At 40.7% G+C, this 17025-nt stretch overlaps 2 protein-coding genes across 4 annotated transcripts; one reads left to right on the top strand and one right to left on the bottom strand.

Moving 5' to 3' along the window:
* The first annotated feature begins 12 nt into the window (after positions 1-12).
* Positions 13-6434, top strand: tut1 (terminal uridylyl transferase 1, U6 snRNA-specific). 3 transcript variants are annotated; one of them, XM_028969651.1, is made up of 11 exons: positions 13-86; positions 326-552; positions 701-891; positions 1969-2175; positions 2261-2375; positions 2478-2605; positions 3177-3403; positions 3714-3823; positions 4149-4271; positions 4752-4844; positions 5031-6434. In XM_028969651.1, the coding sequence occupies exons 2-11, from the start codon at positions 477-479 to the stop codon at positions 6152-6154; spliced, it is 2394 nt and encodes a 797-aa protein (XP_028825484.1). In that variant the 5' UTR covers positions 13-86; positions 326-476; the 3' UTR covers positions 6155-6434. The 3 variants fall into 3 exon arrangements, with proteins under 3 accessions (XP_028825484.1, XP_028825486.1, XP_028825485.1); XM_028969653.1 differs by having other exon boundaries at positions 14-54; XM_028969652.1 differs by having other exon boundaries at positions 21-552.
* Positions 6435-12022: 5588 nt separating this feature from the next.
* On the bottom strand, positions 12023-14948 carry LOC114768123 (radial spoke head protein 3 homolog B-like). Its single transcript, XM_028960248.1, has 7 exons — positions 14934-14948; positions 13424-13532; positions 13180-13322; positions 12739-12942; positions 12454-12601; positions 12239-12325; positions 12023-12096 (listed from the first exon to the last, which is right to left on the bottom strand). The coding sequence occupies exons 1-7, from the start codon at positions 14946-14948 to the stop codon at positions 12023-12025; spliced, it is 780 nt and encodes a 259-aa protein (XP_028816081.1).
* Positions 14949-17025: the final 2077 nt, after the last annotated feature.

The following is a 17025-nucleotide window of genomic DNA, read 5'->3' as shown; positions in this document are numbered from 1 at the left end:
CACTATCGCCTGGACAGGTGGCGCAAGAGCTACTCGTCAAAAATAAACACAGCTGTACGAATATCAGATCTTACGATATTTTTGAGGTATTTTGGTATTTCGCCCAGTGGAAAAAATATTTTATTTGGCAAAAACCTCTGTTTTAAACTAGTACATTAGCAAAACGGCTTAGGTTGTTGCTCGGTTTCAGAAACACGTTTTTATTTAGTGTGCATGAAAGGAAAGACCTAGTTGCAACACGTTCTCAGGACATCGACATGACATTATATGTTTAAATATTTCCACCATCGGTGTGTACAGCGTGTACAATTTTGGGCTATTTCAGGTTTAAAGAAAACTCATCGCCTGAGTGCGGAACAAAGATTCGCAGCTAATATGTTTCCGGTGGGGAGGAAAAGCGACGCGGACCCGAGGGAGATTTGACTTCCCGCACGGCACTCGCTCGTCCTCCGCCAGTCTCGCCGATTGAGTCTAAAATGGAGCTGGGCGGCGATGTCCGAAAGACCCTCAAAGGTTTCCACTGCAACCTGTGCGACGTTAACATCCCGAACCGTAAGTTCCTCGGCGAGTTGCTGCTACGCGATGCTACCCTGCGCTAGCACGTCGCGTCGGTAGCGTCTTCCCTTTAATAACGAAACAGGGTTGGATGCGACCTTCGAAGCAGAGAGCCAACACTTAAATAAGTTTTCCGTTTTCTCAGAGGCCAGCCTCGACGCTCACCTGAAGGGTCGGAAGCACCAGCACCTCGACAACCTGCGCGCCGCCCGCAAGGCCCAGGAGGAGAACAGTGTGTTCGTGAGCGGCTTCGAAGCCGGCACCTCGCAGGCGGAGCTGACTGAGTACTTCGAGCAGTTCGGATCCGTGTCTGAGGTCATCATGGACAAGGAGAAGGTGTGGGCCTTTCATGCACTGGGCGGTCTGTGATACTCTTGTGGCAGAAATGGGAAAAGTGAAGTGATTGTCATTGTGAGACACTGCAGCACAGCACACGGTGCACACAAGGAAATGTGTTCTCTGCTTTTAACCATCACCCTTGGTGAGCAGTGGGCAGCCATGACAGGCGCCCGGGGACAAGTGTGTGGGGACGGTGCTTTACTCAGTGGCACCTTGGCAGTTCAGGACTCAAACCGGCAACCTTGTTTTGGCCAGTTTATTGCTTCTTTAATCAGCTCTACTTAAATATTTAAAAATGGCTTTCTTATAATGAATAAAGCTTTTAAAGTGACCGATAGGGGAGTTTATTGGCAAGGATCTCACGATACAGTTATATCATGATATATTGTGATGGTGTACATATTGCGATATTCTACAGTTAATTAAAAATAAAAAAACAGCACATATAAAATATGCTGTATGTATTATATTACATTAAAAATGTAATATAAAAATGTAAAACAACATAGCTAACAACAGAATTTTAACTGTATTGTCTTTGCATTTTAACACACTGATATAATGGACACCAAAAACATTAAGAAAAAATGCATAAGATCGAAAAGATATTGAAGGGCCCAGTCTTTGTGGTTCTGTATTGCAATATTTTGCTGTACCAACCCTAGTGACAGAGTTCAAGACTAATACTTGCTGATAAAGTTCATCATTACATGTTCATACATTTACAATTCCTGCTATCAGTCATTTACATGAGAAAATGTCTGGACTTTTTACACATTCGATGTCCTTTTAATGCGAACATTTTCCCACAGCTGAAAAAAAGTATTGAAAAAGGGACTTGAATACTTTGGACGTGATGACACTTTGTCTTTAACAAAAAGTGCTTTGCACTCAAGAATTCCACTCACAAGTACTCTACCCGTGAGCCGGTGACAAGTGAAAATTAAATATTCTTTAATTCCCATTGAATCTTCTCTGTGCATTTAGAAAACCATTCAACTTTTGTGACCGAGCAATGACATTTTCTCCCTAACTGAGGGCTAAGTGGCTGCCTGTATATTCTGTGTAATGCAGGGTGTGTATGCCATCGTGGAGTTTGGCGATGCCAACAGCACCCGCTCGACTCTTGCCACGCTAGAGCACATGCTCAAGGGGCTGAAGCTGAGAGTGAAGCCCAGGGAGAAGAAAGACTTCAAACTTTACTCCAAAAAGAAACACGACCCGAAAAACCTGGAGATGAGACTGGAGAGCCTGAGTCACGATCTGTGCCACGCTGAGTCCGTACGTCCACGCTTATTGTCATTCATAAACGCACGTGCCTGTCTTTAGACTCTTTACAGATTTTTGTGTTTCGCTTATCCTTAAGGTGGACGACCAAATGCAGAAGGTTCTGGAGAGCTTCCAGCTCAGCGAGAATGAGCAGAAGGTCAGAGAACTGGTGGTGCAGCTACTGCAGGAGGTTTTTGTAGAGTTTCTACCAGGTCAGCTCTTCCTAAAGCCCCCTTTCAGAGCTGGTGGAGTCCATCTGGTTTATTTACATCTGGTTTATTGTATACTGATGGCTTTGAACCTGTGCTCTTCAGATTGCCAGATCCTGCCGTTTGGTTCCTCGGTCAACACTTTTGGAATTCACTCTTGCGACCTGGACTTGTTTTTGGATCTGGAGAACACCAAAGCGTATCAGGCTAAAGGGAAGGCTTCCTCGGAGCAGGTGTGTATGGGTATTTTAGGCCACGCGGAGAACATTTAATGAGCTTCATATATGTTGCATGTAAATACACAAAGAGCATGGTAGAGCAGAGGACTGTCGATATAAAGTTGGTAATCTTCTGGTTTGGTCTTGTGGTGATGGACTAGAAGACTGTAACGTCCAGATCCTGTGCAATTTTCCCTCTCATCCCAAAGTCCACCCTGAGTGTCTCCAGGGGGACTGTCCCTGTAACTACTGATTTCGTGTCTTAGTTGTATTGCAATACAAGTTATGTGGCAGGTGTGGATGATCAAATGTGTCACAGAAAAAAGAAACCAGGCAAGTAAAAGCAGATGCTAAATGGAGTAATAAATTAAAAAAGGAAATAGACATTTAAGCTCCCAGTTTAAATCAGTTTAATTTACTTTATATTATTTAATATCTTTTTTTTTATTTATTTATTTATTTATTTTTAAGCTGGCTGTTTTTTGAGGGGAGATACATATTTGTTGGGGGTTGTACTGAATCATTTTTTTTTTTTTTATGCTTTTCTTGAACAATAACAGCTCATACCTCTTCTTTCTGTTCCTAGACAGGTGAAAGCCAGTCAGAGGACGGGCGCTCGGAGGATTCCATTCTTTCTGACATAGACCTCTCCACGGCAACCCCGGCCGAGGTGCTGGACCTGGTAGCAGTCATTCTGAGGAAATGTGTCCCAGGGGTGCACAAGGTTCAGGTCCTGAGCTCAGCCCGACTTCCAGTTGTCAAGTTCAGTCACAGAGACCCAAACCTTGAGGGCGACATCACAATTAACAACAGGTTAGGCTTCCTCCTAAATCTGTGCCACAAACCCAGTTTTAACCATCTTTAGTCAAACATATTTATATTATATATCTTATGTAGCCTGCAGATATAAATATAACCAGAGCATGGAGGGAAAAATAGCATTTCTCTTCTACACTTCCTCAGAGCCCAGTTTGCATGATTACAATCATTTATGTATATAGCAATCATCAGACACCCCTTATCAAGAGTCACTTACAACCAGTAGTCACAGGGACAGTCCCCCTAGAGACACTTAGGGTTAAGTCTCTTGCGATCTTGACTGATTTTTCCCTCCCCTCTGCAGACTGGCAGTCAGGAATACCCGCTTCCTGCAGCTGTGTTCAAGACTGGACCCGAGGCTGCGGCCTCTGGTCTACACTGTACGCTTCTGGGCTAAGCAGAAGCAGCTGGCTGGTGCGTTCCTGCAGACACTAGATGGCAGCGCAACTCTACCTGCAGTCATCTTTCAAAACGTCAGCTGATGTATCTGATGCAGCAGAGATCAAGTATTAGTCAATAGTTTTATGAAAGTGAAGTGATTTTCATTGTGATAGACTGCAGATACATTGAGATTAAATGTGATACATGGTGCAGACAACAAAATGTGTGCTTTTAACCCAGCAGTGGGCAGCCATGAAAGGGGGATTTATATTGTGGCTGCGGTTTTGTTACTAGAATAACCAATAATCGTCACATTGCATATATAGTGCAGGTTCACAACTTTTCTCTGGTTTTCTAGGTAACCCATTCGGCGGAGGCCCACTTCTAAATAATTATGCACTGACCCTGCTGGTCATCTTCTACCTGCAGAACAGGGACCCACCTGTGCTGCCCTCTGTGGATCAGCTCAAGAGTCTGGCCTGTGAGTTTGACATGATTTTTTTTTTCATGTTTCCATTTCTTTGCCGCCCTGATTTACTCATGTCACGTTCTTTATTGGCCTATTAAGAATCATGTGCTGAGTGATGGTGGAAATAAAAATATTGGTATGTGGTTGTCACATTATAGAACGAAACTCATCACACAGGACTATGAAATAATGAGAGGTTATAACAAAAAAAGAGGGAAACAAGGCATTTGGATCTCTCCAAAGGGAACTTTTGCTGTGATGGCAGCATTTCATGCTCTTGTCTTCCCTCTACAACGGAGACTGTTTCAAACAGTCCTGAAGGTTTACGCTGAACACTTTATTATAATTCGCTCATTCAAAATGGCCCCATCTTAGTCTCACATTGGATGCACCTACTCTGTGGTGGTTAAGGTGTGTGTCTGTATATTTATACACAAAAAAAACTAAAACATTGTATATAATCTACTTTTGTGTGTGTGTGTGTGTATGAAGGTGAAGAGGAGGTCTGTGTGATAGAGGGATGGGACTGCAGCTTCCCCAGTCAGCCGTTCTCTGTGCCCCCCAGTCAGAATACAGATAACCTTTGTAAGTGTCCTCTTTGTAATTGATGAAAAACAAAATGTTAATTTTTATTTATCATTTATTGCCATTAATCATGATATGGGATCACCTATGTAATGACAGAGATCAAGTTTGTTTTTGTTTTTGTATGGCCAAAATTGTTTATAATTGTAATATTCATTTAATAATTATATTATTTCCCTCGTACAGGTATGCTTCTTTCTGGTTTCTTCTCTTTCTATTCCCAATACGATTTTTCTGGCTCGGTCATTTCCCTGAGGGAAGCTCGTTCTTTTCCCATAAGTACATTCCTTCAGCAGGATACAGTCATGGACGAGACAGAGGGGCCCTCAGATGCAAGGGTCAAGCCAGCTAGAGTCCCCAAACTGGGGCCATTGAACATCCTGGACCCCTTCGAGCTGAGCCACAACGTGGCGGGGAACTTGAACGAACGGGCGCAGCACAACTTCCAGAAAGAGTGTGGCGAGGCTACAAAGTACTGCCGCAGCCTGCAGTACCAGCGCAAGTCCACTAAGGGCAAATCCTGGGGGGTGGTGCGCCTGCTCGGCCCCAAGGGCCCGCTCGAGGGGAAAGGCCAGGAGGGCGCCCATAAGGCCCTGGAGATCAGCATTCCTTTCCGGGCAGCGGCCCTGCCCACCTCCATGCGCGCTCAGCTGGGCTCAGCCGGTGACGCCTTCAGGACGCTCTGGTTTAGGAAAGTGTGCTCAGCAGTGGAAAATGTGTTTCAAGAAGTTCTGAAGTGCAGCCCCATCTTGCCTGCCGAGGCGGGGTCTACTGTACACGATGGAGCAGAAGAGGTGAACAACAATCGAAGTAAGGAAGGCCCTTGCACATCGATGGCTGAAGAGTCCAGTCCCCAGAGCAAACCAAACAGTGGACTGAAGAGATCCCTGTCCTCTGAGGAGGGTGTGTCAACGAGCCCCCTGTGCAAGAGAAAGAGAATAGGCTCTCCTGAGAAGAATCCATCATTAGTTGAGTGGTTTTGGGCCCAAAGGCATAGGGTGTGGGCAGGAAGGAGAAAGGTCCGGCGGGAGCTCCAGAAAGGCAGTGACTCCTCAATCCCAGAAGGGGGCAACATAGAGATGGAGAGTTTGGTCACCGGGTACATTGCCGGGAAGGAGCCGGAACCCGAAGACTTGCTGGAGTTCAAGGTTGGTGCTCAAGTGGTGGGCGGTAATGAGAGCACCAGGGTCGTGTTGAAGTTTACTCCAACCAGAGATCATGGCGGACTCTTCCAGGACTTTTTCCATTTCCTGGAGTCATTCCTGCCCAAGGTGACCGAGGCTGTTCTCGACACTTTACCGTCCAATTAATGGGTGTGAGTCGGTTGCAACTTGAGTGGAACGAACTTAAAAGCTTCTTGAAGAATGCCTGTTTCTAATGTTAAAAAGGGTTTAGCCAAGCAAAGATACTTTATGTTGATGTGATGCATTTTTGTTTCTTTTTAGTTTCTGTAGTGTCTGAAGTTAAGACAATTATTAGACTACTTGCTTTACAGCTTGGCAAAATGTCCCTGAGAGACATTTGAACCTATTTTTTTTTCTCAGTTTTCTTTCTTGTTATATAATACAATAAAAAGTATAAGTAACTAGACATAGTTGTTTTCCAGTTGTAAAATGGTCTACTGTGAACTAAGTTTCTTTTTGGATAACCTTGGTTAACGTTAGTTTGATCCAACTGCGAGTTTCTGATAAGGATTTCTACAACAAGGGAAGTAAGAACATAAGTTTGTATTGGAATCAAGTGAAAATAATCTGACATCTTATGTTTTATTTATTTGAGCCTCTAAATCTTTCTAAGGTCTTGGCGGTGTGTTGAGGGAAGGCATTACGAGTTGAGACCATAAACGAGACGTACAAAGAACAGTCGGCATAAACAATTAATTCACCTAGAACCTCATGACATAGAAAGCATAGTACAAGCCGCAACTTTTTTTTTTTTTTATGCAGCTAATTTATGGATTGCCAAATGCAAACACATTTAACCTTGTCATATCAGTAATGAAATGACTGAACCGATCACAGTGGACCAGTGAAACTTTCTGCAAACTTGCTGCAACTTAATTCTTCCGATTGGCAGTTTTGTGCTTTGTGCACAGACCCTCATCACGGTAAAGACACAACTTTTAAATTTAAAGCAGTTTGGCTGTCGAAGGAAATAGAGCTTCTGCACGAAAGCTTGAATGCACTTGTGTGTGTGATGAAGTAATTGCATGGCTTCAGGCTGTTCAATTCCAATGCGGACAAAGACAACTTTAGTACTGTTAAAAGCACTGTCCTGGGGGAGAAAAAAAACAGTGGATATTACCGGCATTTATTTAATTTTTTTTTTTTTTTTTTTAATTAATCTGTCCTTTAAAATCTTGCTCCGTTTATATCTCATTTTTCATTAGGTGGGGCCCAGAGATGGGAAGTTACTAAATACAAATGTTTTGTTACTGACTCAATTTTCTGACTGTATCTATTTTCGGGTATCTATACTTGACTTCGCTATTTATTTTAGTGACTTTTACTTTTCAAGCACAATATAATGTGTAGGTGTTAAACTCATGACCTCCGTGAAACATCCGGCCTGCGAAAGCATTAATATAGATCGATTATTACGGCCCAGCGATATGAAGCACTGATAAGACACAAACTAATGTCATGTTGTATACCTCTGGACATTCAGAGAGCGTTAAGATCAGCTTTTTCTCTATTTCTGCTTTGTGTGTGTGTTTCGAAGTGGCAGAAAGAAACACGAAAATATGTCACAGTGTGAGAATTTAACAAGAAATTTTATACCGCTGGCAGAAAATCGCCAAGCAATGTCATTGTGATATAATTTGGGCCTGTCATTTACAATTGTGCTGGGAACACGTTTTTGGCTCCCTGAGGCTAACCGCTGAAGCTAGCGACCCGAAAATCGCCCTCGCAGAGTCCTACGATCTGACATATGGGACGAGTCGGGACATGTCTTACATTCAAGGCTGCCACGCAAAGACCGTGAAACGCACAAACAACAGAGAGGTAAGGCAGAAGAGCTACCTCTCCTGACAAGATGACATATTGTTTGTTTTGGTAAGTGGTATGGCCCGCCCACAAATTGGGCTCAAAGTGTCAAAAGTATGGTTTACTATTGTGCAGATGAAGATGTTTTCAGCTCCCTGTGACCAGCCGTAAAAGCTAGAGACACAGGAGTTGAGGCGAGGCCAAAGGCCTCACAGAGACACACAATCTGACATATTGGATGTATTGCTACCCCCAACAGTTGTCAGGAAACCAAGGAAAATAAGGAAAAAAGCAAAAAAAGGATATGTCTTGCGTTTGTGGCTGCCACGCTAAGACCATGAAACGGACAGAAACAAGGTAGAGGTCAGGTCGAAGGACTGACCGCTCTGCACAAAATGACATAGTGGTTGCTTCGTTGGGGACTACGAGACGCCCACAATTCGTGACCAAACTATTAAAAGTGTAAAAAATTTTGGTTGCACAAACATGTGCAATTCCCCAAAAAGCGTTTTCGGAACGCGTTTATTATCATAGTCAAATTGGACTTTTTTTTTTTTTTTGTCCAGACGGCTTGACATACAAAAAAGTTTTTAATGTTGTCTCGTAGACCGCGCCAACGTTTTGATATATGGTTTGTCTCTGTCTGCTTTACAGATCACGCACAATTTTGGAAAAACAAATAAGTGTCAATCGGTGAAAAAATGTTTTTATTTATTTATTTATTTATTTTATTTCAGCACTGTAATTCAATGGAATCTTAAACCAGCACTTCATTAGGATGCCTGCTCAATCAGCCACATTATTAAGACCACCAGTCCTTCAGCCACTTTAGTAGGGACGCCCTGTCCTTCGGCCACTTTATTAGGGACGCCCGGTCCTTCTGCCACTTTAATAGGGACGCCCTGTCCTTTGGCAATTTTATTAGGGACGCCTTAATATGCTAACATGCAAATTTTTAAACATACATTTAATGTGACGCACCTTGGCCACGCTCTGTTGGCATTTTTGATGTTAGCATGCTAGCATTAACATGCTAACATGCTATCTTTTCAACATATTCTAAACGTCAACAAATTTCATATAATTGCCTGCTCCATCGGATACTTTAATAACACTGCCTGATTTCACAGCTGAGACCAGCTCAAGAGGTTATGCCCGCGCTCCTACGAAAAACGCCCAGACAGGCCCATCAAAATTTCCTCGGGAATTTTGGTTTCTAGTTAATTATGTTCTGCACTTCATTAATGCAGAATCATCCGCGTCTGCATTGATTACGTGATTAATTTCAACACCCATATTCTCCACAAAGAAATTATTTTGCAATGCTAATTTCTTAACTTGTTCTTCAAATTACATGTTAAAGAAAAAACATAAATGAGGTACAGGAGAAACACTGTCTATTTCTAAAAAGAAAAATGTAATTATCAGATACATGATTAATGGGAATATTTCATTATTCAAGGCAGTGATCACAAAGCACAAATATACGCTGATGTGCCATTGGTGGTTTTTAGCTATGGAAATAGTCATTAGGATAAGTTTGGGACTGACCTCTTTCCACTGGGTCTACCTGCAGGGTGGTGTAGATCGATGGCAACAGGTTGGTCATGTACCTTTGGGCAAATGCCCGAGCCACTATCTGTTCCTCAGTTAGATGGTCATGAACATCTAAAAATATAGGTATCCTTGAAAACGCACATTTCCTCCACTATACAAACACCTGGAGCCACACCAGCCACATGTTTCAGTGCTGTTGAGTACCATCTAACGTGGTGTCGGTCATGATAATCTGGGAATGTAGCTGGGTACGAGCACAACTCCATTCCAATTGCATCATACTGTGTATGATAATAGGTTTGATTTTCCAGTATGAAACATTCTAATCAGTTTTACTGCTGCACTTTTATTACACTTTTACGTTTATCACTGAAAAACAGTGTTGCCAGACTTACAATAATTATCGTATTTGTACATTAGTTGTACCTTCTGTACGATCATGAATTCCAAAAATGCCATAATGTACAATCATTTTACGGCTAAATGGTTTCAATTGCACGACACAGTACAGATCTCTGTTTTCACCTGACTGCACAGACATACTCTTGCTCTTACAACCAATCAAGGTGTTAAACTTGCGACCCTCATGCCACATCTAGCCCGCAAAATCATTTAATAAATCTATTTTTAAGGCCCGGTTGTATTTGAAGCACTGATAACCCACAAACTAATGTCGTGTTGTAGATCTCTGGACACCGAGAGACTGTTAAGATTAACTTTAGGGCTGCAACTAATGATTATTTTAATAATCGATTAATCTGTCGATTTTTTTATTTTTTTATTTTATTCATTATAGAATCGGAAAAACAACAAAAAACAAGAAAAGCATTCATTTCCAACCCTTTATTCAAAAACAGAACTAAAATCTTTAGAAAGTGCACAAACATGTTGCTCCTTGAGCTGTTATAATAATAAAATAAAAAAAAAAATGAACTAACACAAAAAATATACACATGTATGCTTTACATCTGCCAAATATATAGACTTTTTCAAAAAAATAAAGTGCCACCTGAGCTGCCAGAACGATAAATAATTTCTAAAAAGAATAAAGAACAATACAAAATCAGAAAATTTAACAGGATTTGTTTGAATGTCAGAACTTGTTCTCTACACTACACTGCAGATGCACACACTCACAAACTCTCACACAAACACACAGACACTCTCTCTCTCTTTCTCTCTCAAGCTCACTTGAAGCTTATTCATTACATTATTACCATCAATGTAGTAAGTACAACGTTCATTTATACACCACATTTAAACACAGCTTAAGATGACCAAAGCACAGAATATACACTGCAAAACTTAGTAGTTTTGTCCTGATTTCAGTCCAAATCTAAAAAAAATCTTAAATCAAGATACATTTACTAGACACATGAAATAGCACAAGGAATTATGTCTTGTTTTCTGAGAAAACACCTCAGAATTAAGTGATTGTTTAAAACAAGCAAAATTATCTGCCAATAGGGTAAGAAAACTAATCTTAATGAGATATAATCTCAAACAGAAGTTTTAAGCATCACTTAATGTTCTAATGACATTTTTCTTGTCTAGTATTCTTGATTTAAAATGTTTTAGATATTTGGACTGGAAACGAGACAAAATCACTAGGTAAGAAAAGCTTTTGCAGTGTAGCTAAGCATGACAACAGATTAAATGGTCCAAAAAAGGCTAGTGAATAAAAACATGTCTTTAGTCTTTTAGTGCAAAGTAACTATAGCACCCCTGCTTTACTACTGTTATTAACGTGCTAACGCTAACTTGTCATGCTTGTCAAGCTGGATAACGGGTAAACACCAGCTCCAGGGACATTACGCTCCTCACTTTACAGCGGAACAAAAGTAGGATTCTATAGTGACTTACCCTGCTGTTCAACTCCCTTCCTCCTCAACAAACACGCGTTTCAGGTGCTGGATCATTGCCGTGGTGCTCCCGTGCCGTGCCATGTTGCTTTTGCATATTTTGCAGTTAACACATTTTTTCTGTTTATTTAGTGTGAAATGCTCCCACACCTTGGATAACTTGGGTCGCGCAGATTTCTCTGCCTCCGCCATGTATCTGTCCTCTAATTTTTTGGGGTTTTTTTTCTCCGCGCTGTCTATGGGGCGCCAAACTCTGCTAGCAATTTTGCGCGAGAGAGACCGAGTGTGTTCACTCCGCTCCGTGCTCAAATAAAGTTTTTGTTTTTAATAATCAAATATCTCCGCGTCGCGCGACACAACGAATCAATTAGGAAATTAATTGCCAACTCATTTAATCGATTCATTGTTGCAGCCCTAATTAGCTTTTCCTCAATTTCCGTTCTGTGTGAGTGTGTGTGTGTGTGTGTGTGTGTTTCAAAGTGGCTGAAAGAACACTAGCCTGCTTTGATTATATTGCCCACGCGAAAATACGTCACAGTGTGAGAATTTAACAAGATTTGCCGTTGCCAAAAAAAATCACCAAGCAATTTCATTGTGATATAATCAATTATGTTATGCACTTCATCGATGCAGAGTCATCCACGTCTGCATCGATTATGTGATTAATTTCAACACCAGTTCTCCACAAAGAAATAATTTTGCAAAGGTAATTTATTTTTTTACTTGTACTTCAAGTTAAATGTTAAATATTAAACGTACATGAAGTAAGCCTTCAGTTGCCATTTTCCGCCTCCTCCATGTTGTGATATGCCTGTAGTTGCAGATCTATAACGTCCCAGATTATCTCTGTAGTAGGGAGGGGAAAAACACAAATTAAAGCATGGTAGCCCTAGACTAGGTAGCATAATATAATGTTCCAGAAATATGGAGATAATACTAATCACTAATACCATCACAACACATTCAGAAAGAAAGAATGTTTACTCACTGTCCACAGTAGTTCTGGCCAAAGAGCGGTTTTCTATACTGTTGTTAACTTCAGACATGAGGTACGGCAGAAACACTGTCTCTATTTCTAAAGAGAAATCAGATACATGATTAATGTGAATATTTCATTATGCAAGGCAGTCACAAATATACGCTGATGTGCCATTGGTGTTTTTTAGCTATGGAAATAGTCATTAGGATAAGTTTGGGACTGACCTCTTTCCACTGGGTCTTCCTGCAGGGTGGTGTAGATCGATGGCAACAGGTTGGTCATGTACTTTTGGGCAAATGCCCGAGCCGCTATTTGTTCCTCAGTTTCCTTCTCTTTTTCAAGAGCTTCTTGATGCTCTCTGATGCGCCTTTCCTGCATTTGACAAGATGGACAGTAGGATACGTACATTAGCTTAGGCTGATTAACTGAGCATGAATTCGATAAGGAATGTTAGCTTAGGAAATCAAGACGTGTTTATATATACATATATACACCAAAAACAATTTCACCTTCTCCTCATTGCGGCGCCGCTGTATCTCTTCTAGCCTCTGCACCTCCATCAGCTCTATATTACGCAGCTGAATGAAGGCCTGCTGCTGGGCCCTCAGGCTGGCCAGCTCCTCTTCCTCAAGCACCTCCAGCTGAGCCTGTTCCATGGTCTTTCCCACTAACACGTCCACCAGCGACTTCACCTCCGTGTCAAAGTCAAAAAGCTGCAATACGGGTGAAGTCAGGGGTTTAGCCAGTGGTCAAGAAACAGTCAATACAGCAACTTGTTCATATGTTGTTTTTCATGAATCCCATATCAATGTAGGTGATAGAGGAAGCCTTGGAATACTGCGTAGTGAGTTAAACTTTTAGAAATTGGCCATGATGCAGAATTTAAAAAAACAGCTTGAGATGCTGGTTTGAGGAATGAAAGGGGGTTAAAGCATGCAATGTGTACTAACTTCTCCGTCTTCTATCTGGGTGCTTGCATCCTTTCCAGACTTGGGTGGACAATAGACTGTGGCCGGCATGTCTGTGAGTGCATTGGTTTGGCACCCAACACTGATCTCATTACTCTGATTGCTGAGTTCCTCGAGATACAACTCTAAAATAATAATAATAAATGGTCCATTAGAATAGTACAGATGTGTGTGTCAGGTACATGGAAGAGAATAGATGTGTGGGCTGTGTGCATGGGGTATCTACCTGTCTGCATGGCGACATGCGTCCTGCCCTCCACCGGATCCAGCCAGCTTGGTCCAAGAAAATTAAAATAGGCCTGCTCATTCGCATGTTTATTTTCAGGCTGTCTAAGCTTCAAGTGCAGAACAGCTTTTTGTTGTTGCTTCTTTGTTTCTGTTTTGTACAATCCTCTTTTCATTTTATTCATTCTAAATAATCCAAATCCATCAAAGTTCTCGTTTTAAATAATCATTGTAACCTCTTCTTTATGAAATAAATTCTTTATCCATGTATAAAGGAAAGGTTAAAATGCTCAAGAATTAATGAATATATTTACTGAAAATTCCATTCACTGTCTAAATTTCCTCTAAATACTTCTTTAACATTTTCTTCTTCTTCAACTTTATCCTCAACTTAAACAATATATCTAGGGATTTATCTATTATGATTTATAGATTTATCTGTTATCAATGATAAATCTATGATGCAGAAAACGCTTACGGAATCGGCTATAAAATGCAGAATTTTATAGAATTGGCATTTCTGTCCGCTGCAGCCCACTACACGTGTTTCCGGTTGAGGCGGGATGCGGTCAGCGATGCCGAAGAGGCTGTCAGTGCTGAATCCAGACCACTTGCCCGGTTTAGAGCAGAGCAATACCCAAACTATTTTTTATGAATTGGAAGAACATATGTGACGACCACTTACAGTCAATAACTCATATCAGAAACAGAGAAAAGAAGCAAATTAGCACGAGACAGTGACGGCAATAAAACAAATCAGCTGATTCAAAGCATGATTTTATTATAATGGTTCCAGTGGGCAAAACTTTTTTTTTGTATTCCAGGTCTCCCCAATGTTTATTTATTTGATACATATTTTATGTTGAAGTCAAATATGAAGCACTTTTACAAAAGGAAGAATGTGTAATATTGTTAAATAGTTCTTTGCATGAAATGCACATATTATTTACTGTCATGATCCGATCTATTTAGTTTATTAAATTTAACTAACTGTGGAAAATTTGTTGATTTAACTTGATTAGAATAGCAGTGTGAACTTTTTGGCTGATGCAGTGGTTAAACTAAACAAATTTAGTACATAGTACACACACAAGAGTGTTGAGCGTGTTGTACTGAAGGCATGTTCATACTGTGTGATTATTATGTACATATGGGATATTTTCCAGCTTATGTTTTAAAATGTACATTTATTTCAGCTAAGTCTCTATTTGCATAGAGACACACAAATCTTTATGCTCTTTGTGCGTGTGTGTGTGCACATGGTAAAAGGAGTAGAGACACAAATGTTCCTTTTACCATGCGCTCGTATTTATTTATTTATGTATTCATTTGTTCATCGGTTCTGGATCTTTTCCCCATTTGCGCAATAAAATAACTGGGAAAGCAGTAAGATTTAAGCTTATTGCCAAGATAATCAGCAGCTGCTGCTTCTCAGTCAAACATTGTATTTACTGGCCTATGGTTAAATATCAGGATAGCGCGAAACAACTCTTCTAATTTCTTAAACGTACTTTCCTCTCGCGCATGCGCAATACGACGGACACAGGTGTCTGGAGAGGACGCTGACGAAGAAGAACTTGAACAGGCTGAACTGTTCAGTGCTGCACGATTAATCTAATCACAATCGTAATCGCGATGTCAGTCTGTGCGATTACATGAACGCAAAAGGCTGCGATTTAAATGTGACGTGTTTGGTCACATGACTTTCGATTCGGTTCAATGGAGACCTCCAATTCGTGACTCACATAGACATATGGGTAGACGTACGTCAACGTCGTCGCCATATTGCGATAGGCTGTGCTGTGCAGTGAAGCATATACATGTCTATGGAGAGAAGTGCATAAAAATGCCTCAATCTTGTGCTGCTTGGGGCTGTACAAACCGCTGTACGCTCCAAACCAGATCCCGGGGGATTACATTTCATATGTAAGGCTGGACAATTGTTTTGAATATATTTGGTCATTATAAATTCCCGTTTTATAAGTCTTAACCTTAGCTAAGCTAGGCTAAGCTAGCGAAGCTATGCATTCCTGTGTTCAAGTCAGCCTCCAAACAACGTTTTGGCTAAACGTAGGCATTAACTATTTAGACTGTTCTTAGCTGTTTAGTTAACTTTTTTCAAACTTTGAAGGTTTCCTAAAAAATTCACCTCAGTTTAACTAGCTAAGCTAGCAAAGCTATGCATCCCTTTGTTCAAGTCAGCCTCCAAACAACGTTTTGGTTAAACGTAAGAACTATAATACAGGATTTTCTAATGGCCAAATATAATCAAAACAGTTGTTTAGCCTTACCAGGGTTTGTCGTTCGACAGTAATGTTTTTTAAAGTAAAGACTTTTTTGTGATTATTTAATTTTGTAGAATAGTGTATTTTGAAAGCACTGGGCATTTCAAGTTGTTATAAGTAGTTTGTATGTTTCACCTTGAAATTAAACATTTCACTATTAGTAATTATATGCGACTTTTCATTGATATACAAGCAAGTGCCCTTTATCATATCGCTATCGCAATATTGATCTCAATAATTGCAATATGTCTTTTTCCCCAAATCGTGCAGCCCTAGCTGAACAGCACGTTTTCGGGATATGGTGGCACAAGAAGTAAGTATGCTCGTGATGAGCTGTTTATAAACCCCAGTGTCATTGTATTACCCATTAAAAACTTAAATATATTTTTCATTTGCTAGTTGTGAGGAAAGAGGAAAATACATAAAAAGGCACATTGAAGTAGTTTTATGTGGAATGCGACCACCAATGGCTTACTAGCTACATTGCAAAAATGATTTTTACTGAACACTCGTTTTATTCACAGCTTGTAAGCTATTCATGAAGGCCGCACGGTAAAAACCCGTGCGGCCTTCATGAACATTCTTTCTAGAACGTTCGATCTGCACATGCCGTTTACATAGAAATGAACAACACGCTGCCTGAATGAGGATATCTTAATTAACAAGCTAGTAACATATTTAGTGTATGCTTATTTTGGGGGCTTAAATTCATGCAGTGGAAGTGTAAGTTCTGTTTGTTTTCTCATTTGCGGCAGCATCTCAAAAATCATGAAACTGTGCCGTGTCCATACAACAATTGCTATTTTGAGAGCAATGTCTACTCTACATTTAATTCCCATAAATGTTGAGAGCATGGAGCATTTGATCAGAGGCAGTTGAAATTTGACATTCTTTTGTATGTTGCAACACATAGTGTAGATAATGTGCAACAAGAACAGCCTCTGATCACTGATCCTGTAGATGAACATTTGGAGGAAAATGATATAGAGAATGAAAGCTTTGATGAACTGTATCATCAGTTGGAGCATAATTTAGCCTCACTCTTTCTCAAAATGCAGGAAACTACCGCTCAAAACTGCGTCGAGCTGGATGTTTGGAGGTATCCATAAATGGTGGGAAAAGAAGAGGACAGCAGCCTCAGAGAAACATCAACAGACCCAAGAGGTTTGAAATCAATTTTCTACCAAACTTCCCCAGTGGTGAAGATGAAGCCATCATGGAGTCCAAAAGGAAGGAGATGGTGGAAGCCATGAAGAAACGTTGCGTTAATTCTGCACTGATAGCCCAGAACATGAATTCTACATTTGCCTTGCAAAGA

This window comes from Denticeps clupeoides, chromosome 2 (assembly GCF_900700375.1).
Source record: "Denticeps clupeoides chromosome 2, fDenClu1.1, whole genome shotgun sequence".
Lineage (NCBI taxonomy): Eukaryota > Metazoa > Chordata > Actinopteri > Clupeiformes > Denticipitidae > Denticeps > Denticeps clupeoides.
The sequence above is the reverse complement of the archived record's forward strand: the minus strand, read 5'-3'. Positions and strand labels throughout refer to the sequence as shown.